This window comes from Clytia hemisphaerica, unplaced genomic scaffold, assembly GCF_902728285.1.
Source record: "Clytia hemisphaerica strain Z4C2 unplaced genomic scaffold, Clytia hemisphaerica genome assembly, whole genome shotgun sequence".
Taxonomy (NCBI): Eukaryota; Metazoa; Cnidaria; class Hydrozoa; order Leptothecata; family Clytiidae; genus Clytia; species Clytia hemisphaerica.
In genome coordinates, this window is record NW_027103587.1 from 1,329,116 (window position 1) to 1,352,430 (window position 23,315).

At 35.6% G+C, this 23,315-nt stretch overlaps 4 protein-coding genes across 4 annotated transcripts in view; 1 reads left to right on the forward strand and 3 right to left on the reverse strand.

Annotated features, from left to right (window-relative positions):
- Positions 1-705: 705 nt before the first annotated feature.
- LOC136801477 (uncharacterized) lies at positions 706-2,466 on the reverse strand. Its single transcript, XM_067058121.1, has 2 exons — positions 2,291-2,466; positions 706-1,402 (listed from the first exon to the last, which is right to left on the reverse strand). The coding sequence occupies exons 1-2, from the start codon at positions 2,464-2,466 to the stop codon at positions 706-708; spliced, it is 873 nt and encodes a 290-aa protein (XP_066914222.1).
- A 241-nt stretch (positions 2,467-2,707) lies between these two features.
- On the reverse strand, positions 2,708-4,331 carry LOC136801478 (uncharacterized). The gene is made up of 2 exons (XM_067058124.1): positions 4,245-4,331; positions 2,708-3,619 (listed from the first exon to the last, which is right to left on the reverse strand). The coding sequence occupies exons 1-2, from the start codon at positions 4,329-4,331 to the stop codon at positions 2,708-2,710; spliced, it is 999 nt and encodes a 332-aa protein (XP_066914225.1).
- Positions 4,332-6,834: 2,503 nt separating this feature from the next.
- On the forward strand, positions 6,835-9,337 carry LOC136801394 (uncharacterized). Its single transcript, XM_067058033.1, has 3 exons — positions 6,835-7,144; positions 7,401-7,551; positions 8,610-9,337. The coding sequence occupies exons 1-3, from the start codon at positions 6,995-6,997 to the stop codon at positions 9,119-9,121; spliced, it is 813 nt and encodes a 270-aa protein (XP_066914134.1). The 5' UTR covers positions 6,835-6,994; the 3' UTR covers positions 9,122-9,337.
- Positions 9,338-12,428: 3,091 nt separating this feature from the next.
- Positions 12,429-23,315, reverse strand: part of LOC136801446 (spatacsin-like) — a 60,596-nt gene continuing 49,709 nt past the window's right edge. Inside the window, exons 34-45 of the mRNA XM_067058086.1 lie at positions 23,000-23,215; positions 22,548-22,664; positions 21,454-21,753; positions 20,318-20,455; positions 19,806-19,863; positions 18,522-18,698; positions 18,031-18,287; positions 16,869-17,040; positions 15,729-15,805; positions 14,782-14,931; positions 13,605-13,762; positions 12,429-12,882 (exon numbers count right to left, since the gene is read on the reverse strand). Of these exons, the coding sequence (XP_066914187.1) occupies positions 12,711-12,882; positions 13,605-13,762; positions 14,782-14,931; positions 15,729-15,805; positions 16,869-17,040; positions 18,031-18,287; positions 18,522-18,698; positions 19,806-19,863; positions 20,318-20,455; positions 21,454-21,753; positions 22,548-22,664; positions 23,000-23,215 (1,992 nt within the window). The 3' untranslated portion in view covers positions 12,429-12,710. The remainder of the gene's footprint in view (positions 12,883-13,604; positions 13,763-14,781; positions 14,932-15,728; positions 15,806-16,868; positions 17,041-18,030; positions 18,288-18,521; positions 18,699-19,805; positions 19,864-20,317; positions 20,456-21,453; positions 21,754-22,547; positions 22,665-22,999; positions 23,216-23,315) is intronic.

Below are 23,315 nucleotides of genomic sequence, written 5' to 3' on the forward strand. Positions count from 1 at the left end.
GGGCATCCAATAACCATTTCTTCTTGGCTGATAGCAAATCATCAGCATTCAAAATATTCTGTTTGTTTATTTGTTTCTTATTTATTTGTTTTGTTGTTTTTATTTTTCCAACAACGTATGTTCTCCACAAATTTGAAGACATACCCAGTAACACGTAACAATTGTTCAAAAGACCGAAATCTTTGAACGTCAATAATTTCACCAAGGTTGGACTGAGCTTCAGGTATAGTTATCCACTCAGTCCCATCACTAATATTGAATGAAAGGGTATCCTTCTCCTCAGGTATATTTAGAAGATTAGGACCCTTGTTGACACCATCACTAAAAGGTTTGAGGTTTGTTCCCGTCTTCTCAGGTATAGTTAGAGGACCAGGGACCTCAGAAAATTTGTCACCGACTTTCAAACGAGGCCACTGAGATTCAGGCATAATTAGAAACTCAGGACCATAAAACCATAATTTACAACCATCTAGACGTGCTGGCTTAGACCCCCGGGACGCAATGTCCGAAGGATTTTGCTTTGTAGCAACTAATTTCAGTTCAATCGAGAGAGATTCAAAATTTCGTCTAATCTCATCAGAAATATTCTTAATATATCTGTCTTGTTTTCTCGAAGTTTCAATGTTCTTGACCCAACAGTAAGCAACACTACTGTCAGTCCATACAGTAAATTTTTCAAATTCAAAGTTCATTTCTAAGTGTCTCTTAACAAACATTCATGAGACGTGATACAATAAGTATAGCTACCAACTCCATTCTGGGTGTCGTCAACTTCTGGTCATCAGGTTCGGTTTTTGATTTCGTCTTGATTGGATTCACGTGTGACTTTGATGTGACGAGGCTTGTCTTGATATCACCATCCTTTGATACGATTCGTGTGTAGATACAGCAACCATGTGCGTCGTCAGAAGCATCTGAGAAGCCATGTAACTGAATTTCCTTGACATTTTGTTTAACACTCGAATAAGCTCTTTCGACTCTGATCTCTTGTGTATACTCAAAGTCTTTCACCAAATTTTGCCATTCACAAAGCAGATCACCGTCGATGGGCGTGTCCCAATCAATTTTACTTAGACACAATTTCTGAAAATACAATTTCAACGTTAACACGATAGGGTTAATCAGTCCTAACGGATCATAAATGGACGCCAATGCTCTCAACACATTGCGTTTCGTCGGTTTCAAACTCGATAAGCTTTTGAGTTGGAAACAAAGTTCGTCAGATTCTTTGTCCCATGTAACACCAAGGACTTTCGTTTTACCCATCACAGTAGGGTTTTCGGTTTCTCCGTATTTCGATTGGAGTTTGGATTCAAGTTCCTTCGAGTTGGATTGGAATTTTCTCAGGTTAAACGATGCTTTCGATAAATGCTCTTTCGTTTTCTCGACAAACTCTTCACGGCTAGTTCGAAACGCAGGTCACAGGTCACAGGTCAACAGGTCACAGGTCACAGGTCACAGGTCACAGGTTGACTCTAATCAATGTCATTGCAGAGGAAAATGTTTGGAAAACACAAAGAATTATCAAAAACATAATTCTCAAGCAATTTCATCCATATAAAACCATTTCAAACATCAAAATTTAACCATGTGCTTTTATCGATCTTTCGCAGTTTGCGCCGTGTATAACGCAGACCAGAAAATTTAAAACCCTATATTATACGTATAACAGGTATATTACATATTGTAATGTTTGTAATGTTATATAATAAAACTCATCGCTCTAAAACTACCTTCTCAGAGAAATCACGAGCTTCTGATTGGTGTAATTTTATATCCAGCCATATTGTTATCATCACATTCGGTATGCTAAATATTTTTGGTGTTTTTCTCTTGTAAGACATGATATTTTGTGATTCTGTCAACATTTTTGTCAAAAATTGTCATTAAGTCATTAAAATAACAATTGAATGATTAATTAGTTTCATCCTTCTAAAACCACTCTCTTAGGGACCTCACAAGCTTCTGATTGGTGCCGTTTTATATCCATTCACACCATCCACATCACATTTTGTATAATAAATATTTTTCGTGCTTTTGTCTTGTTAGGCATCATATTTTATGATTTTGTCATTATTTTTGTAAGTAAGTGTCACTAGGTTGTTATTTTATTCAATTGTCATTTTATGATATCTAAATAACATGTATTACTTTTTTGTAATTTAATGCGTTATGTATTGATGTTATGTTATGTATATGTTATGATCTTATTATCTTTTTTCCGGTCAGCACTTTGTTGACCTGTGACCTGTGACCTGTTGACCTGTGACCTGTGACCTGCGTTTCGAACTAGCCGAACTCTTCAGCTTCAGCAACAGTTCGTTTGCTTGTTGTCAAATCATCCACATGTAGCGATTTGATAAGGTTGTTCTCGAACTCTGCGTCGTTTGCTGTTCTGATATGATGTTGTAGGGTGGCATTCAAAACGAAGGGCGATGCGTTTATCCCAAACAAAACTCTGCACATCCGGTACTCAACAATTTCGTTTGCTTCAAAGTTTTTAAAATCAATTTTGTCTGAATTTTTGAACCATAAAAATCTAGTAAGGTCTCTCTGTTCGTTGTTTAGTTTAATGTGTAGAAAAGCCTTTTCAATATCACCGACAATGGCGACTTTGTCTGTTCGAAAACGTAACAAAATTTCAAAGAGATCTGTATTCAATGGAGGACCCGCCTCTAAACATTCATTTAAAGAAAATAACTCATTGTTATTTGCTTTGCTTTGCACTCGCGTCATAAACAATGCGTACCTTTGTTGTTGATTTTTCTGGTTTGATAACAGCGTGGTGCGGAATGTAATGTGTTTTTCCAACCTCTTGATCATTTGGCGCTTTTTCGATAACACCTTTTGTTAACTGTTCATTGAAAATCTTTTGATAATCTTTCAATAATTGTTGATTGTTTTCGAAGCTTCTTGATAAACATTGAAGTCTTTTTCTACACAGTTCATAATTATCTCCTAGCAACCAATTCTCCTCTTTGACTGGATATGTTGCTTCATACATTTTCTCTTTCTCGTTAAATTTTAATGAGTTCTCACACTCCTTCACAAATTCACGTTTTTCGGTATCAAAGTTTTCACATTTTATTCCAAGACTCTCCAAGTCCCAGAACTTATCAACGGTTTCAGATAATCGATCATTTTCACTAATGACGGCTTTCAAAACATGTGAGAAAAAAATTCCGGACGAAATCTTTTCTTTTAAATCAGCAGGACCACTCAAAACGTATCCCAACGACGAACTCAAAGCAATGGGCTGGCCAGACTTGCCAGTAACAGCACCTTCAGTGTGTATAAAATCCCAATAAAAGTTAGAGCCAATCAAAATATCAATATCGATGGCTTTTTCATGATTTGGATCTGCCAGTTTTAAACCTTTCAAATGTTCAAAAAGTTTTTGACATTCGACTGTGTTCTGTCTCGAAACGGGTTGACTGATTTCGGATACGTAGGCTTGCACAGGAACCTGTCCTTTCGAAGTTTTCACGTTAAATTCGACCAAGGGTAAGGTTTTGACGGTTTTGTTGTTTCCGAACGATTGGATACAAAGTTTCTTTTTTCCAATTTGCTTTAGATTCAGCTTTCGTCGACCAATGTGGGTGTAACATAACTCAACTGACTACCAGGGTCAAAGAAAATTCTACTTTCGGACGAACGATTTTTCTCGACATTTTCGATTTTGGCTTTGGCTGTTTGTAGCAAAACGGTACACGAACTGCTTGCTAAATTCGACTGAGTATCTTCTGGCGTATCTTCCTCTTTCTTGAAGGTTTTACAAATACTGCTATGATGATTTTTTCGACAATGATAACAACTGCGCATCGATCTACAACTTTTACTATCATGTCCTATTTTCAAGCACTTGAAACATCGTTTCTGTTTGATGAGAAAATCCTTTCGACTTTCTGGTTTCGATTTTGAACTTCATCCAAAATCTTGTAGTCATGGTTTTGCGCGCTGGATGGAATCTAGATTGGCCAGCACAGCGTCGATATATGATTTCGACCTGCACTTTTCACGGTAGAATGTGTTAGTAGAATGGTTAAAAGACCCCCAGGCGTGGGGCGTGATAGGTACTTTTTTCTAGCGTGATAACGTGATTTGGAAATTTTTATTCGTGATTGCGTGATCAGAAGTCAAAACGTGATCATGATTTAATTTTGAACGATTTTTGAGCTGTGTGATGCGTGATTTGGACTTTTTCAAAGGGATGCGTGACAATCCATTTTTTTGCTATGTTTTACCTGGTCGCGATTAGAGTTACTGCTGGGCAGCCTCGTTAAATCCGTGTCAGGAGGGGCAATATAATCTTCAAATTTTAGCCTTAGCATTAGGGTAGGCTAGGCCACAAGTTTCAATCTCGTACCCACGGAAAACCTTGTACCTTTAAATCAAATCAGCAATCACTAATTATATGCAAAGTTTTATCTGTATTTTTTATTAATTCCTTGTTATTTATTCACTAACCTCATTCCCTTTGCATTATCAGCTGCTAGTCGTTTCCATATCCTGATCGCGCTAGATAAGTCAATCAGTAACGTAAATAAAGCCTGGAAACACATGGGACAAGGTTGCTTATCCCCGTCTTTTTTTCAGAATTACTTTAGGCGTACACTACAAACTTTCGCGAGCAGAAACTTTTGCGAGGACGAAAAATCGCGAAATTTACGACATTTAATTTCGCGAATTTAACGGAAAAATATTTTATAACGGATAAGTGCTTCTTAGATTGGCTTGAAACATTTGTCCTTTGACTTATTATAGTCTTTTAGCAGGCTAAAAAATGCCATAAAAGTTACATTTTATTCAAAGTTTGAAGTTTTATAGATTTTCTATTATTTGAAGAATTTTTCGTGAGCATAAACTTTCGCGATTGCCCTTCCTATAATTTCTAAAGACGAAAGTTTCTGCTCGTGAAATTTTGTGCGCCTAAAGTATACACTCCCTTCTCACAGACCCGGTAGGATTTTTTCAGCCAGTGGGGATAGAATTAACGGACTGAAACTCGATAGGGGTTAATATTCCCAAAACAACAAATTATCATAGAATAAGTGAAACTTCCCTTTGGCGGGGGTCAAGTAACCATATTCCTATGAATCATTCAGAAACTCAACATCTAGTCTCCAGTTTAAATCACTTGCAACTTTCAAAAACATTGAGTTTTGAGGTAGGACCAAAATCGATATCAACCGATTTGAAACCGAAATTTACGGATTTTACGCTAATTCAATGTAGAAATGTTCCGAAAATTTAGTCCGTACTTTTTAGAAAAATTGCAACAACTTCACCAGAATCCTGTAGCGATGAAAGTAAAAGTATAAAGGTAAGAAAGTGGTGTACACATGAAGATGTTTTTTCAATTTTTTTTTAAATTCTGTACTTGACAATATAGGTTTGTCTTATGAAAATATAAGAGGGACTTAGCAAATGGCGCTTTTTTCTTTACCAGCAGCCCAAGTTAACAATCAGAGATCTATACAGGAATATGATTTATATAAGCAACCACAGACTTACATTTGGCTAACCCTAGCTTGATATTTTCCATCAACTTTTCCCGAATTCGATCTTTATTCTGATGTGATGTTTAAAATCCAAGTGAAAAAATTAAAAAAATTAACTTTAATTAAATTTCTTCTGTGCAAAGCCTGACAGTATATCTAGTAAAGACGCTATTAAAAGCAAAAATAATCTTTTCTTTAAGTTTAAAGGTGGGATTTAAGGGGTAGGTCACTTTTTTCATGGCTGGGGATATTTCAATTATTTTGTTTTGAAGTCAAAAAATTCAGTGGGGATGAATATCTGATGAATAAAATAGCACAATATTTTGCAGTGAGGATTGGTTTATTTTACTATTCTCTGTCGGGGCAAAAATTAGAGAATGATTTTCCACCGGCACGATATTTTTGTCAATTTTTCCAGTAGGTCTGTGAGAAGAGGGTGTAATTATATACGAGGTTGACTTAATTTTAAAACCCAAACAAACACTGTTCCGTGTAATGACCTTTTTCCCTCGTCGAAAAAAAAGAGAGGTCTTAATATAACAAAAACTATATGAGGGATGAGCGCAGCCAAGTTAAAAACATTAAAGGTTTTTTCAGATTCTATAACATCACTCGATTTCTTAGGAAAATGGACGGAAATACTCAAAAAATGCCAAAATAAGAACATGTTAAGAACATTTCAGGCTCAGAACTCAAAAAGTTAAGAACATCCGAAGGCTTGAAAATTTTTTGGATGTTCTTATAAAAAAACGTACATTTCATTTGAGGATTAAGTGAGTAATTAAGTGAGACCGTAGGAGGAAAATAATTTCCTGGAGATCCACTCAAAAATGTCCAGATGGCGGTATAAACACTTTTGAAAACTTGTTTAGGCTTTATTGGATTGAGACAGAAATGGCTGTGATTATTTAGAAAATATTCTTTTAAAAATCACGAAAGGAATTTAAAGTTTAATCTAAAGTACAAATCTTTTTTTATAAGAACCATAGATTTATTGAACAAAGCCTTGACAGTTCTTAACTTTTCTCAGCAGAAAAAAGGGCACGTTTAAAATTTTGGTTTCATCTTTATATCTTTTAACATCTAATTCTAGGAAATCCACCTAACGATCAGTTTGTTTGGAGAAAAAAAAATACTCAACCGCTTGCTAAAGCTAAGCTAAGAATCAAGTCTCATTTTCCTATGAAAAATGGCTCCTGTGGTTGTATTATAATGATAATTTGACTTTTTGATAATTTTTTGTCTGAGTTAGCTTAGAAAATGCTGGTTATTTCTTTTACGAGGTCATCTTCTACTTTGGAGAGTGGATATTTTTTTCAAGTGGAAAGGTTTAGAATAGTAATCTTTAAGATGAAAGTGCTAATTTTCATGCTGATTATTTTAAACCATTGCGAATCTGTACAAGGCAAATGGTATGAAGCCATAAAGAATCCAAATGTAACATCAGAAAATGAATTACCGCCAAAACCTCTCTCAGCTAGATCACCAACAGAATGTGCTTTAAAATGTCGAATCAAATGTATGGAAAACTATTTTGTGGGGAACGAAAAGCAATGTTATTGTTGAATCGAACTGAAATGCCAAATATTGATGGTGGTGTTTCATACCAAGAAATTTTGAAAGCACAATACGATGAAGATAAGGTGATATATATACATAGGCCAATTTTGTATTCAGTATGCTTCGTAATCAAGAATTATTCAGCTAGTCTATAAAGTGTCCCGTTATGAAAATATTTTGAAAGAAATGGGTGGTCCCCTGTGATATGAAAGTAGCGGAAAAAAGTAAGGTTATAGTCTTTGCTCTCTATTATACAAAAATATATTTTTCCTATAAATTATTATAATAAGCTCGCAAAAATTTGATGTGCATAGAAAGTATTTTATATCAATTTCACAGAGTTGCTATGAATGTATTTCTTGCAAAACCTTCAAAAATTGCAAAGACGTTCAAGAGAGATGTCCAAAATGTGCAGACCATTCCGATTTCTACTTGCTGGAGTTCAATGGTAATTCCCATCAAGGTTTCTGTGAAATGAAATCGGACGGGGGTAAGTACATACAATGGTAATGAGTGTGTGTCCCCCTGGCCCGTGGGAGAGGCGATAGGTGAAACGCTGAGTTTAAAAAAATGGACCCTACTTGTGACTCGATTTTTTGTAAATTTTGCCAAAATGTTGCGAAAAAAGTGACCCTGAATGGAATTTTCTCAAAATTTTCCACTTTTTTTCGGCACATTCCCGTTCTTCTTTTTGCCTAAGTACCCCCCGGGCTTTCAGAAAATAGCAAAATGTTGATCGTAAGAGTACCTTAAAGGAAGAAATTTTGGCGGGAATTTAATTTGGCGTTTGCTGAAAAATTTATCCTTAAAATGGCGTAAAAACAGCAAAAAAATGCAAAAACACCTTAAACGAGATCATATTTTCAAAAAGTTTAATTTGGCGGGAATTTAATTTGGCGGATGGCGGAAAAAAGAAATTTTGGCGGGAACTTAATTTGGCGAATTCTGGCCAAATCTGCCAAATCCGCCAAATTTTCTTTCCGCCAGAATTTCTTCCTTTAAGGTAGCATATGTGTAATAATGAACGATGTTGCCCAAGATCGAAAATTATGAAATTGTTTATCCTTTTCTACTTCTCGTAACTTCAAATGGGAAAACTAATGGTATCAACAACGTTCTGAAGGATTTTGATCATTAAATTATTCTAAAGGTAGAATATTTTTTTCTAAATTTCTCCGAAACCTAATCATCTCCCATGGAGAAAGACGTAATTTCTGAAAATACATTAAGTCTAAAAATTTCTAAAATTGAAAATATTTTTCTCTTTTGCATGTTGGTAATTTTAAATCATATAGCATTTCTGGCGGTTTTCTCAAAGAGTTAATTCTCAATCTAATTTGTGCATTGTTTTAGAAACAACGCCTGTATACGATAAAGAGGTGCAAACAGGGTTCCCAGCAGATCTACGTACATGTCTATGGCGACCTAGGAGTATCATTGTAAAAATAAGAAAAATTGATACGAAAATTTGTAAATGAATTTGCAATTTACTAATGATAATAATGGGCCAGCGTACATCTTCATTACTTTAAACTATTTAAAATTCAGGAGGATGGTTAGTTGTTGGAAACATAACAGTTGATGATGAAAACTCATTTCAATCGCTTTACAATGACCATATTCGTTCCCCGGCAACCATCAAACAGCTGCATAAGGCCTCATCCGGAAACCTTTTGCTCGCACCGGAACTATTACGGAACCTTCTTAGTGTTGGCAGATACCGTGAGATACGGGCACGTTGTTTCAAATCATGGCATCAAAGAACTCTGGATATAGTCATCTATGGGGAGGACGCAATCAACAAGTTTGCCGCCAAAACATCCATGAATGAAGGATTGATGTGCCCCCATGTTCGGTTTCTTCAGGATGATAATTCATGGATGCAATCTTTGAATTGTAATGATTACAAAATGTACAACCGACCAAATTATTGGGATCATTTCATTTTTGTCGCCTCGGAATCACATGTCCATGTACATAATTCCGAAATGGAATGTGATGATAATGATACCGACCAAGGCTTCACAAAAGAAGGGTATTGGCTTTTCTATGTACGTTGAAAAATTGAAATAACTCGTCTACCATTAACGGCACTTTGGAAATAAGAACCAAATTAATTTTAACTGCATCTGTTTTTCATATCTCCTAGGAGACATAGGGAAGAGTATCAACACACACACAAATACTTAGCAACCGAGGGGTATTGGTTTTTCTATGTATGTCGAGAAGTAAAGTAACTCGTCTACAATAAACTGCACTCAAAACTTTAACTTCTTAAAATTTTAAAATTTTAAATGATGTGTTTATCCATAGAATTTATAAAGTTTATCAGAGATCCTGTAAAACTATCCACAAATTCTCACAAAAGTTGTTGGTTCTTAATGGCACTTTGAAAAGTAACATCCATTTTTTGAGTTCAACAGCCCCTGGATGTTTGGCTTAAAACACCCCTGTCTCAGGGCCCCAGTAGAACTTTTTCCCTCAGTGGGGATGAAAATTTCTATCAAAATGCCAATGGGGATAGAAAATCTATTGTTTCCAGCTCGAAAATTCCAGTGGGGATGGTTTTGGAGTGTAATTTTTTACATTCAGTTTTCAATGGGGATAAAATCATAGAGCAATTTCGCAGTGGGGTTGAAATTGTAGGATATTTTTTCCGCCGGGGACGATTTTTTGGCCGTTTTTTTCCACCGGGGTGGGGGTGGGGGGGGGTCCACCGGGTCTGTGACACAGGGGTGTCTTAAAAAATAAAGACCCCCCTGGATATCCTGGATAACCAAATGGATAAGAGGGTTGAGGGTATCTGTGCATTTTGTCGGGTACCCTGTGGATATTCTCTCTCTCTTAAAAAAAGCCTACCCCTTTGATATCCAGATAGCATTGAACCCCCTGGGTGTCCAATACCCTCGACAGGGGGACACTAACTTTTTCTGGAAAAACCCATTGAGCATTATATAGGTTATGGCCAAAAATTTGGTTCTCTCAACCTTCTTATTATATTCTTCTACTTACATAAAGATTATGAAATGCATTAGAAAATTCTATGTCTAAAATGAATAATTTTTATCAAAAATATATTATCATAGATGTACAATTAATTATTCTGGGCTGTTGAGATTGTCATTTAGTGTTCAATCTACTGAAAGTGAATTCACAAACAAACTTAAACTTTTGAATCACAAAAACGATCCCATTCCTTTTCTAATAAAACAAGAACATTTAAGAATAATTTGAAGCTCAAAATCTCCCCAAAAAAAGCGCAGCCGATCCTAGACAAAAATCTAATGGTTGTTATAAGAAAATAGTAAATACCTATCTGTTGTTTAGAGAAGACCTTTTTACGTAAATTTTGAAATATTGAACTCAAATATCTCATTAATGGGTCAATTTCATCGTAAAGTCTCTATAATCACTAGCATGCCTCAAAAGCCCAAGTGGCTGCCAGTGACGTGAGATTGTATCATCCTCATCGTTATACAGTATATGGCCCCCAAAATGGAGACGGCCCCCAAAACGGGGGTTTTCATTAAAATGAAGATTCTGACTTGTATTAATCAGAATTAAACGATTTTTGTTTATTTTGGAAGAATGATGGTTATACTTAAAAATGAGCATGTTTTTGCTGGTTTGAGACAAATTCAAAATAACATATTTGCGTCTAAAGGAAATATTTTAACACCAAAATTAGATAAAAATTGCATATAACTCACTCTAGCTCCTTGGATATTGAAAATAAGTTATAAAAACGGGGTATAGGAAACTTTCTACACCTAATGCCGTTCAGAAAATGCAAATACATCTATGACTTTAGGGGCTGGGTAAAAAAGATATAGCATCTTGAAGGTCAACCAATATTTTGGAGCCCTAGAATCAGCATTGACAAAACCGAAAATTCTAAATATGAGAAAAAGCAAAAAAACTTGGAATTCTATTCCTATCACCCTGAGTTAATAGTTTATAACAAAAAATTAACATTATATATAAAATTTTTCGCTGAATCAGCAAAATCGGCAAATTCTGTCATTTTTTTTCAAAATATAGGAGAAAAATATTTTTAAAAGCTTAATATTTTCAGTTTCAGTTAAGCTTTTTTTCTAAAATTTTCACCAGCTTATTCCATACATGAATGGAATTATTTTCAAAAGAGATTTGTTTTCAAAAACTTGATTAAAACGTTGTTAAATCAAAATTGTCATTTTGAAAATTTCTAAATTTTCAGTTTGGACTTTGCAATATCAAAAATCTTGAAATATTTTATAAAAATCATAAATTTTACATCCATCGGGTCTTAAATTTAAGGGAAAACACAAATATGTTCATAGTTTTTCCCCCTATTACCAGTGGGCTTAATAATTTGATTTTAACTACACCTCCGTTTTGGGGGCCCCAAACCTGCATTTTGACAACCAAGTGTATAATGTAAAAATTTTATCAAATAGATTTATGCCCAAAACCCTCCAAATCATATTTCAAAACTATGGTCAAAATTTTGTATTCATATCTTAAAGATATCTCGAGAAATCGCTAAAATTTCAAACCTCCGTTTTGGGGGCCATTAGAAAAAAGCTACCTATCTTTAAGCGATTGAAAAATATTGTTGAAATTGAAAATTTTGAAAAAGAACTTCCAGGAAATAAAGTAGAGATGTTAAAGGTTTTCATGCAGCAAAGATTTTTGTAAAATCTCTTTTCCTCTAGATTTGAGAGAAATTTCAAATTTGATCGCCGTTTTGGGGGCCACATACTGTATAGAATGTTTAAATTTCTAAAAGTCATTGAAAATAGCACATCACTAAACAAACGTCATTATTATTACTTTTAACATTTGACCGAAATTCAATCCCACAAACCTTTTCATCTTGATTCGTAATGCGTGCAAGTTATTATATTTGTATTGTCAATAAATCTAATTGACTTTCAATAGCAATTAATGCAAAGGATGGTGGGATTAAAACTCGGAAAAACAGTAATTTTGATGTCTATGGCTGCGTTTAGACCAACTGCCATTTGTAATTTGGCATTTGCTCATGAGGGATTCGATTTTAATAGCTTTTCCATTGTATTTTCTGTCATGGCATTTAAGGAATCGTCTTTTTAGAGTCATTACTGAAAAGGTGATTCCCTCAAGTTCAACTTTGACAGATCAAACAATGAAAAGAATGGAATTTCTCAAAAACTGCAGTCATTAAGACTGAAACTTTTTGCCGTAGGGCTAGGCTATGGCAAATCTTGCAAATTTTACAATCTATAGAAAGAACTGAATAAAAAACGTGCAAATACTTTAAAAAATCAAAAATGTCATTTTTTCTCTTTGTTTTGGTTCCTTTGTTTGATTTGAAATGCCAGAAAAGGGGATTCCTTTGCTCAAAATGGCATTTCAAATGCCGACGAAAAGCCAACACGCTGGCATCATTAGGCATTTGACAAACCGAACAATTGCGCGGAACGATAGAATTCAAAAGAATACTGCAAGCAATTACAAATGCCAGGCTGGTCTAAACGCAGCCTATTTTTAGAATCACTGCGGCATGCTATTGATCATTAGTCTTTAATTTAGTTAAATTGGTCTTAATCATTTTTTATATCACCAGCAATATCGAACAATTGTAAAATTTGGTAAAACCTACTGCAGATGTGTTAAACTCTTGATTCAAAATGTATTATCTCGAAGATAAACTCCAGATGACCCTTCTAGTAGTTTATTTTCAACATCAGTGAAATTAAGTTCTCGTGCGATTTTCAATTTGGAACGCACATCTCGTAATCTGGTCAGTAGTTTCTTCATATTGTTCGGAGATTGGTTCGCCCGGTCTGATCTGAATCTAAAGAAAAAGAAAAGATATGAAATCTTCAGCCATATGATTTTGAGTGAAATGTTTAAGCTCTTCCAAGCAAGATAGATAGTATCTAGCACGTTTTTTGTTTTCACTAGGCACTACAATCAAGGTCATGATATTTGGGGAAAAAAGGGAAATTCCCCAGGAAGTTTTAAACTCTGAGTTTTAATACTGGACTTAACACTTAGGACCTTAGGATCTAAAGATCCAAAAGTTCAAAAATAGTCCAATAAGGCTCAGAATAGGCCCATATGTGTTTGCGTGAAAGCCATGCGGGTCACGGGTTTCGGATGGGAAATAATTGGCTTCTTTACCCATCAAAGAGCTTCATCTCTAGTAATTGTTACTGACTTACCTTAAGGGAAGAAATTTTGGCGGAAAAAAACTTTGGCGAATTTGGCGAATTGTCTGGAAATTTCGCCAAATTCGCCAAAATTTCTTTTCGCCAAATTTAAATTTATAGGTCATTCGCCAAAATAAATTCTCGCCAAATTAAATTTTCTTTCAATTTAGTCTCTATTTTTCCTAAAAACGCTTCAGCCAAAATATTGAACAAAATTGGTCGTTCGCCAAAATTATTCTCGCCAAATTTAGAATCTTTATTGCATCAAAATTGGCAAATGGGCCCATTCGCCAAAATTTCTTCTCTTAAGGTAATTGGTATAGAGTCTTACAATGACAACCTAGATGACAGGAAATAAGTTCACCTTAAAGCAACATTGCCAATAATTGTAGAATTCAATTGAAAAAAAGATTGAAATTGATCCAAATAATTGAAATTCCCTTTTATCACCACCATTCGATAGATAGGTTCGCTCCATATAGCTGGATCACGAAAGTCGTAACAATCCGCTACGACAAGTGCCTGAACGAAAAATCAAATATCGCGGTTTAGCTGGATGAATTATTTGATTATTGGGCGAAAATAAAAAATGTTGTGTTTCCGGAAACCAGCCGGGTGAAAAAAAAAATTCTGACCCGTCCACAGACTATGGGTTCATCTACATGGTTCATCATAAAAAATTCAAGTTGACAGTCCAAGCTATTAAACGTCGTTTGGTTAGATATTCCTGCCTGTAAATCAATTTTTGTTCGTTAGTAGTTGATACATTAGTATTCAGGGCTTACTTCATACTGTTTGTACATAAAAATATTTGAAGTTCTATTTCAATGATCTTAAGTTATCAAAAAGTAGCAAAAAAGATTTTTTTCCGGCCGGCTGCATGAGAGCTTTTTTCCTTCACCCGCATCCCGGAAACACTACATTTTTTTCTATTTTCGCCTATAATGCTGAAATAATAATTCATTATAGTTCGAGTTGAACCATAACAAATCTATGGCAAAGTTAGCAAGCTCGTATATAAACTCGAGGTCTCTGGTTATTAATGTGGAAATATTTTTGGGGTAAAGGCACTTTTGTATCATTGGCATAAATCCTAAAAAAATTGAAAAAGTTGTGGTAGGATAAAATTTCAAGCAATTATTTGAATCATTGAATTTCCTTGCAAGGTTAGCTTTGATAGGTGGGGGTATCTGATTGGGGGGGGGGGGGGTGCCACCCGACTTTCGACCATTGGACCCTTACCCTTAGAAAACGAAGGAATGAATGTGAATTTTACAACCCTTATCGAGACAAATTTGACCAATTTTGACCAAATTTTGATCTTTCCGGGGATAAAAAGTTGAAATTTCCTATTTCTCCGACCCTTAGTGCGACTGAGATTTGATTTTCTGATTTTCCCTACCCTTAGCGGGACTTTGGAAATCCATTTAGCGGGACTTTGGAAATCCAAAAAGGTACCCTTAAGGGCGGCACATACCTTACCCTCCATTTGCCTAGTAAGTACTCCCCACCCCAGGATCTGATTTATGCTAAAACAGTACCTCAACGAAATCTTGATGTGTATTTAAAAATTCTTGTGTTTGAAGTTTGGTTAGCCCTAAAACTTGCACACCAGAAGGGAGAAGTTGGATTTGCAGCTTTGCTAGATGAGCCAGTCTTGTACAGCTCTGCTCAAGATAAAGACATTCCTCCTGAAAACGGAAATCGATTATTTTGTTATAACTCGTGAGAACTTTCAAATCATGGTCCCCGTCATCGGGGCAGGGGCGGCCATGACCCCCTCACTTTTTTTTTGCCGAGAAAGCCTATTCTGAAAACTTTCAGTTACTTTTCAATAAATTATTTTCAAAAAGACTCGAAATGCGTCCTAAAATAGCTCCGTTACCCTACGCCAATTTACTCCAATATTTGGCCCCCTCACTTCAGTCCTCAAGCCAGCGGCCCTGCCAATATACTCTTTTTTTTATAGGCATACGGGGAAATCGGGTCGAAGCTCAATATGCTTAGCAAAATTTTATTTTCAGCCTCAGATTATGCTTAGTGATATGCTTACGAAAATTTTTTTCAAAACATAAGAAGTATTTTACTGTAGTAGAAGATGAAAATTATAATTAAGAGATGAGAAACCAGCATGAATAACAGATTTTTAATAACCTGTTTTCAAATACAAGTATTTGCGCCTATATCAGGCTCGCACTATGCAAAGCATTCAATTGTTCTTAAACAAATGAGCTATGTTTAGCATAGAAAAAAAAAACATGTAAGAACTTTGCCCTGTCCATTTTCTACCTTCCAAAAACAAATAAAATCTAACTGACGGTTTTATGTTGTGCAAAGGCAAAGTAAAAAGAGTGATGGGTGCCATATTGATCCGGGCCGCTTGAGTCGCGCCATCCCAGTCCACCCGAAAGCCTTAAGTGGACCCTAGGCCACTTGAGCACAAACATTTTCACTTTCTGATGCACAATATCATTATTATAGTACTTACTTTGGAATAATTTTCAGCAGCATATGAAAAAGTTTTTCGTATTTCTTCCAGTGTGTTAGACACCTCTTTTGATGCACCTTAAAAAAGACAATAATAACTCATGACTGAAGAATAATGGGCTCTTCCAGAAAAAGTTGTATATAGGGGTTGATGAGGATATTATTTAACGTCCAATTTTAAAGGGACATAAAAGTACTGACGAAATTTGAAAACAAACCGTATGCAGCGGGAGCGGGACAAAATCAAAACAAATATAGCTGATTTTGATTGTTTCAATTGTTTTATAAGTTTGTTTTGGGCACATGATTTTAATCATTTTCTTTAATGACACGTAGTTTGCGTACTACTTTAATGTTCCTTTAAGATCTATATAATTTGTGTAAAACTGGTTTAGTATTGAATCTTGACTCGTTCTTTCAAACTATAGCTTAAACCTCTACTACTGGATACAACTTGAACATGTTCAACATTTTTATTGAAACACACAATGCGACCCCCTGGATATTTACAAGAGTCACCACACCTATTGAGTAACCCCCTGGATATTTACAAGAGTCACCACACCTATTGAGTAACCCCCTGGATATGCAGCCTTTGTTATGCCTATATACCCCCCAGATGTTCCAAACCTTAAAACCCCATACTTTTTTTCTGGAGAAGCCTAATATACCCATCAAAGTTCCACAAACTAGAGTAACCTCGAAGTTCAAATACCTAATGGAGATGTCTTATAGAATCTCAAGAGACAAAATAATTAGGAATTTGACTATCACCACACAAATTCTGAATATTCAAAATATTTTATTAAAGTCTTTCTCAATATAATTTGCAGCACAGACAAAAAAGGCTGTAACTTTTGATAGAATTATTGAAGAAGTTAATTTTCTTCTTCTTCATTTTCTGATCTTTTTTGAGTTTTTTTCTTTATGATAAAATGCCACTCCTGTTTGTCTTTTCAACGAGTACAAAACCGCTATCTAATTGGAATTTTATTAAAAGTTATTTATAGCCTTTTTTGTCTCGGCTGCAAATTATATCGAGACAGACTTTAGTATCATTTCCACAAAAATGAAGGTTTTTTTTTTGTCAAAACAGAGGACATTTCTAACTTAGCACTCAAGTTATTACGTGAACGCTCACCTGATTTTAAATCATGTTTGATTCTTTCAATTTCTTTACGACCTTGTTTTTCTAGATGTTCGGCCGCTTCGCGATACATTCCGAAACCAACGGAGATCATGTTCAGGTTTTCTACATCTTCTGGATGATAACGTTTCATGAAGTCTAACAAAGCCATTTTCAATTGGTTCTCCTATTAAGAAGAGAAAATGACTCTTTTATAACAAGCCGGAACGATGATTGAACCTACCTGATGAATGAAGTTAGAGCAAGTAGGGAAGTATAATATTGGAAAACATTCGAGTTATAGAGAGGCAGAATAGCCTAAGAATGTCATCAAGCCACCGGAAGAATTGTTCGAGTTTATGGAAATAATCGGATAATGGAAAAGATCGTGAAAAAAGAACGATCAGTTTTATTGACAATTGAATAATGCTTGATGGTGGGAATTGCTATTATCAATAATGTCTTTGCGTGAAGAAAAAAAACACAAAGAAATATTAGGAAAAAGTTCAATGAAAATCTGCAGAAGCGGCGATTTCCGGCATAATTCCGCCCTTTTCGGCCGGAAAAATTTTTTCTCAAAAATCCGAATCGGCCAGATTTTGGGCATTGCTAAAATCAGCATCTTTGTGCAAAAAATCGGCAATTGACAATGGAATCATGCTTGATGGTAGAGAATCCACGAAAATAATTTTTCAGTTGCTATCGCTAATGGTGGCAACGAAGAGTCTAAACCATTCACTTTTCATGATTCCATTTTATAATGTTGTTTTTTTTCAATTGACAATAAAAATGATACGATCGAAGAAAAAAAATTTGAAAGGATTTTCCATTCGCATTCCTTAGCTATTCGAGAAAGTTATCCCCGTGAAAAGAAATTATTTTTTTTAAATCGCACAAGTTTTTTCCCGTAAATTTTGATCAAAAAGTTCAAAAATCTGCCAAACTAACGTTCGCGAAACTTGAAAGTTTTATTTTTACGTTTCATATCAGACACATTTTCCAGATCAGAACAGTGTCTCTCTATTGTTATATTGTGCTTTTTTCCTCTTTCTGACCAATATTGCACCACATCTGTGCCAATTCAATGTGGAAAAACTTGTAAATTAAAATTGATGAGTAAGCAAACGATATCACTCTTATTTAAAAACAAAACCTTTAAATCAGGTAATCCGCTCACCTTGACGTCACCTTTCCCTTTACGACAGAGAACTTCAAAATGGTGTTGATTGTACAGCGTTTCGATAACGTAGAACATTTCACGGAAACGACCAATCCCCGTCAACAATCTCACCATCAGACTGTATTGATTTCGTTTGGCTAGCCTCTTGGTACAATGTTGTGTGGTGCGAAGAACACCGGCTATTCCCTCCATATCACACGTAATGGTGAAACAGTAATGGGCGTACACGAGAAGTTCTACTTGGTATGAGAGCTCTAAAGAGAATAGGATGGTAAATACCAAAATGGAAATACATTTTGCATAAAAAAATCCTTATGTTGAAAATAAGTTAAAAATCCATACCGGTGGAGGGAAACCCATTGAAAAAAAACATAAATGAAACTCCTTGGAAAAGTGCAAAAAAAATCTTTGGAGTCCATAAATTGCTTCTTTGGGACCCCCCCCCCCTTCAAAGCTATATTATCTGACTTAGGAACATTTTTCCGTACTTCCAATCTTTGAGGTGGAGGTGACTTCATTAGAGATGTTGACTGCTTCCTCTAGCAGCATTGTTCCTAGCAACGAGGTATTTTCTGCAAGCTGTACCAAGGATAAAATATCTTCGTTGGTAGGGACGCGACTTTCCTCAACTGTTACTAAGGTGACAGCTTCCAAAATAAGCTCCTCTGTTTAAAAAAAGTTAGAGAATTCAATATAAAGAGTAACAATTTTACCTTAAAAGTTCTTCTTTATAAGAAAATTTTTATAAAAACACGAGGCTGAAAATTAGTCAAAACCTAAGAACGAATTAAGAATAACCATGCCTGAGCCTAAATTTACTGGTTCTTATAAAAAAAGCGTGGATTTAAAATATTTTCAAAAGCTGTTTTAAACCTTAAACGGAGACGTGTGTTTTGACGGGTATTCGGAGAAAAAGATGTTTCTAAGTTTAATAGCCAACGGGGCGCAATCACGCAAACCACTGAGTTCTGCTTTTGAAAGCATAGGAATGCCAAGCAGCCACTAATATCATAACAGATCATCTTTTCTGCGCATACTACGTTCTCATCGGAGAGAGGGATATGGCGAATGTGACGATCTGTACGCCAACCTGGGCAGATCTTCATACGGAGCAATGGCCTTTAGAGTGAATGCGTGCCATGCGCGAAGGATCAGAATCTGCTTGGAGATTAAGCAGCCACCTAACGTTCTTCGAACGTTCATCTAACGTTATATGAACTTTATGAACATTACATGCAGGGGGGGGGTCGGTAGTAAAATCTCAGACATAATGACGTTTACTACGGTGGTGGTGTGACGAAAAATCGAAAAAAACTTTTACTACCCAGGGTAGTTAATCAAAAATGGGTGGTATCTTTGTGTTAAATGTTGAAAAAATTGTACTACCTGGGTAGTTAAAACTGGCAAAATTAGCAAATTTTAGCTATTTTTGTAATTCTTTTAATTTTTTGGATGACTTTTCTGAAAAAATCTGAAAATTTTTATAACTTGGAAAAATTTTCTGTTGGAAATTTGTTTGCTGCAAACAAAAAATTCTCGAGATTTTTTGTCAATATAAAAAAGACTTTAATTCTAAGGGCAAAACATGAATTTTTTGCACAAAGTGAAAAATATGTCACAGAAATAATCATTTTTTAGCTTTTTTTGTAAAATCAGTCCGAAAAGCAAAATAGGTGGTCTCCATGACAAATTGTCCCAAAAACTTTTACTACCATTTTACTACCGACCCCCCCCCCTGTTAGATGGACGTTATTATAACGTTCTTTGTTTACCTTCGCCACATATAATGCGCGTCCACGAAATAACAGTATCCGCAATAAAAGTAGAAACCTAAAACAAAAATTTAAATCAGTTGGTCAATTTGCCGAATGAAATGTAGAATGGGACAATCTAGTTCGATCCATTTGAATTTTTCCCTTGTTGTAGATATAGAGTCTCCAACAAAAACCCAATGAAATTTTGAGTTAATCCATATGAATAAAAGGAGTTTCCGCATAAGGAAAGAGGCCGAATAGGTTATTTCAATAATAGTATGTACCCCTTATGTTGAGGAGGAGTGACATACAGGGTGGTCGGGAAAATAGTCCAGAGTGGTCTGGTTTTTCAAGTGCGAAAATTCAGGGCGGTCAGTAAATAGAGGTCGACAATATAGGGTGATCCAAAAAAGGACAAAAATCCAGGGGGGTCGACCTCCTCGACAAAGGGGGTGCAAATCTTTTCTGGAATAGCCCAATTCCAGTCGAATTTTTTAGGTACAAAATAAACACAAAACCAAAGAAATGACCTCATCAATAGAGAGATCGAATGCTTTGATGAATTGTTTGGCTAGTTGTCTTCGTTGATCGAAAGGTGATTCGAAAACGCTTTTCAAAACATTCATTCGGTCGTCTGATACGATCTCTTCGTAACTTCGTGATAATATCTGAAAACATGATATAAAAAGACTTTATTGTGGAGCAATAGTCTACTCTCGGGTAATTAATAGCCGTCCCCCCCCCCGCTAATTAATTTTTCGAAAATTTTCCACCCAGGATATTCTTATTCCAACCCCCCCGCTTATTAATTTTTTGGGAAAATGTTTTTGATAGTTCTCTTTTTTGTCCTAATTTAGCTGTATTAGCCTCCTTTTCAAAAATTTTTCACCAAGGACATTTTTATTCCAACCCCCCCGCTTATTAAGTTTTGAGATTTTTTCCAACCCCCCCCCCGGCTATTAGGTACCCGAGAGTAATTCACAGAATTAGAAGTTTTCTAAGCGTGTCCAGATTTAGAGCTTGTCCGCCATCTTGTTTTCAATTCTGGTCGTCAACAATACGATTCGATTATTTTGAAATGCGAAGGTTCGAAAATCTCAGATAAATTGAGAAACAGCATGGCGGAGTAGTCGACTCCAAAACTGGACTCACTTCCACGGGAAAGCTGTTAGGAGTTAGCCTATATCTAATGTGTAAAAAATATGACCAGCTGGCATACAACGTTGTTTCGACGTTAATCTAACGTTAAATGGACGTCCTGAACGTTAGATAAACGTTGAAACAACGTTGTGTGCCAGCTGGGTGATATCTGTGGTCTGAACCCTACTGTCTTATTATAATACCACTACCATTTTAATTTTTAAACCAGACTGACTTTTATGTCTTTGAAGTGTTTGAAGAGAAGAGAGAAGAGAAGCTGACCCTCCGATATCATCGGACCGGGCCCTATTCTGGGATAGTTTCCTACCCCTAGATAGGGAAATCAAAGCGCTTACCAGACATTGTACTCTGTGCTCGCGACACATCAGAGCCGTGCTGTACCGGTGATGATACTCGAACAGTACGAATTGTTTGAAATAGTTTAAAATAATATTTGAGATTTATTACATTAGAAATTCGCACTGTATAATCAATGAAATTTTTCAAATCACCAATACACACTCACATTTGCTATTTTGAAACATATCAAAACCTGCTGACAACATCTTTTCCCATGTGTCACACGAAGCGTTAATTTTTCCAACGCGTTCTGAACTTCTTCAATAAACACAAAATCAACCATAACATCGGAAGCACCCGAAGTCCGTATATGTTTTGTCAAACTTTCTGGTCTGGAGAAACTACCGCTTCTTTCTAAGATGCCGGACACCGAAATGTGACGGCTTGTAGTACCAGCTAGTATTGATTTGATAGTGTCACTACATCGTTCGACGGCAATTTGACCTTGTGCGAGTTGGATAGCAGTCTAAAAATACACAATTATATTAATTGTCGCAAATGAAAATCATCTGCTAACAATTTTGTTTGTTTAAAGGGGGTTGGGTTCGAATAAACTAGTCTGGGTGCATTTAGCCGAAAACCAAAAAAAGAAAACAAAAGAAGCAAACACATTGATTCATTTAAAAGTCTACCTTAAACAGAAGATCAAAGCCAACGGTCTTTTTCCTATGTTTTCTTCGTTCGCTAAACCGAGGGTTCAGCCAATGGACAGCACCGTTTGATTTTTTTGCTTTGTTAAACCATTATTCTAGCCATGCGCTACACCTTGTTTACGCTGGTTCTCGAAATGCATAAAATAATTGCGAACCTCGTCTTCAATTATTGTTTCCAAATTAATGCAACGTCGTCAGACATAAATGTTTGAAAGCGTTTTCAGATTTATATCAAAATTGAAAATGGTCTTTTGAGAAAAACATATTTCAAGTGTAAATGTCATTTGAAATAATTATTTCATCTGAAAACAAGGCCTGAAATGCTGTCGATTTATCTCGACAAGAGTGCATAGACGAAAGTCAAGTTTCTGGACAAATGTCAATGTTTTCGAATACGTACAATGGGCAATTCCAGAAAAAATTGAATATGGGGAGAGGTGGAGGATATATTTATTTACATTTATAATCACCCCAAATCAGAGCAAGGCTGCCCCTAAAGCAAGGCAAATTTTGCAGATTTTTTACAACCCCCGGACAAAATATCCAATATATCCTCCACGCATCATGTACAAAAATTTTCTAGAAGAGTCCAATGTGGTATTCTTACCAATACAATTTCAAGATCAGTTGTGGTCTTTTGAAAATAATTTGTCACTTTTCGTGCTTCCGTTATATGAAGGTCATCCAAAAGATTGCCAACCAGCCAATCGAAAGCCTTCTCTTCCTACAAAACGAAGATTGTTAGATATCCATGACGTAATCTTGTATACGGAAACGAACGAACGAACGAACGAACGAACGAACGAACGAACGAACGAACGAACGAACGAACGAACGAACGAATTATTAAATATTATGATTTTCCTTAAAATTTACCTTTTAAACGAACGAACGAACGAACGTTCCTTTGTTGAGGAATAATTTAATTTTGAACACCTCTTACGTTGGTGGGTATAAAAGAAGTACATTTCATATGATTCGCAAAACACGTTCGCGAAAGTTGATTCTCGAGAAATGGAAAAGTATACTGTCAAATGGGTATCAAAAAAGAAAAATTACTTTGACATCTTTCAACACAAATTCACCGCTATTCTCCAAAGATTCTTTTTCGTTCACAAACAATCGATCCATTTCTTCATTTTGAACGAGTTCGGTTACCGGTAGATTCTTTACATAACTGACGTCACTACATTTGCGATCAATGTTACCTTGGAAACTAAATATGGTGTCTGACTTCCATTCATCCAATATGATCGTTGGTAAAGGTTGTCCAGTCTGAAGAGAATGATAAAAAATTAAAATTTGATGAAATGATATACAGTGGGGTTTCCATAATCCAAACCTCTACAACTCAAATTATCCTTAACTCGAATGA

Coding starts and splice junctions, on each gene's coding strand:
- LOC136801394 (XM_067058033.1), top strand. CDS start 6,995: ATGTGCTTTAAAATGTCGAATCAAATGTATGGAAAACTATTTTGTGGG. Junction 7,145..7,400: donor CACAATACGATGAAGATAAG/GTGATATATATA, acceptor TCAATTTCACAG/AGTTGCTATGAATGTATTTC. Junction 7,552..8,609: donor TGAAATGAAATCGGACGGGG/GTAAGTACATAC, acceptor TTTAAAATTCAG/GAGGATGGTTAGTTGTTGGA.
- LOC136801478 (XM_067058124.1), bottom strand. CDS start 4,331: ATGCTAAGGCTAAAATTTGAAGATTATATTGCCCCTCCTGACACGGAT. Junction 3,620..4,244: donor GTAACTCTAATCGCGACCAG/GTAAAACATAGC, acceptor TGACCCTGGTAG/TCAGTTGAGTTATGTTACAC.
- LOC136801477 (XM_067058121.1), bottom strand. CDS start 2,466: ATGTGCAGAGTTTTGTTTGGGATAAACGCATCGCCCTTCGTTTTGAAT. Junction 1,403..2,290: donor GAAGCTGAAGAGTTCGGCTA/GTTCGAAACGCA, acceptor GTTTCGAACTAG/CCGTGAAGAGTTTGTCGAGA.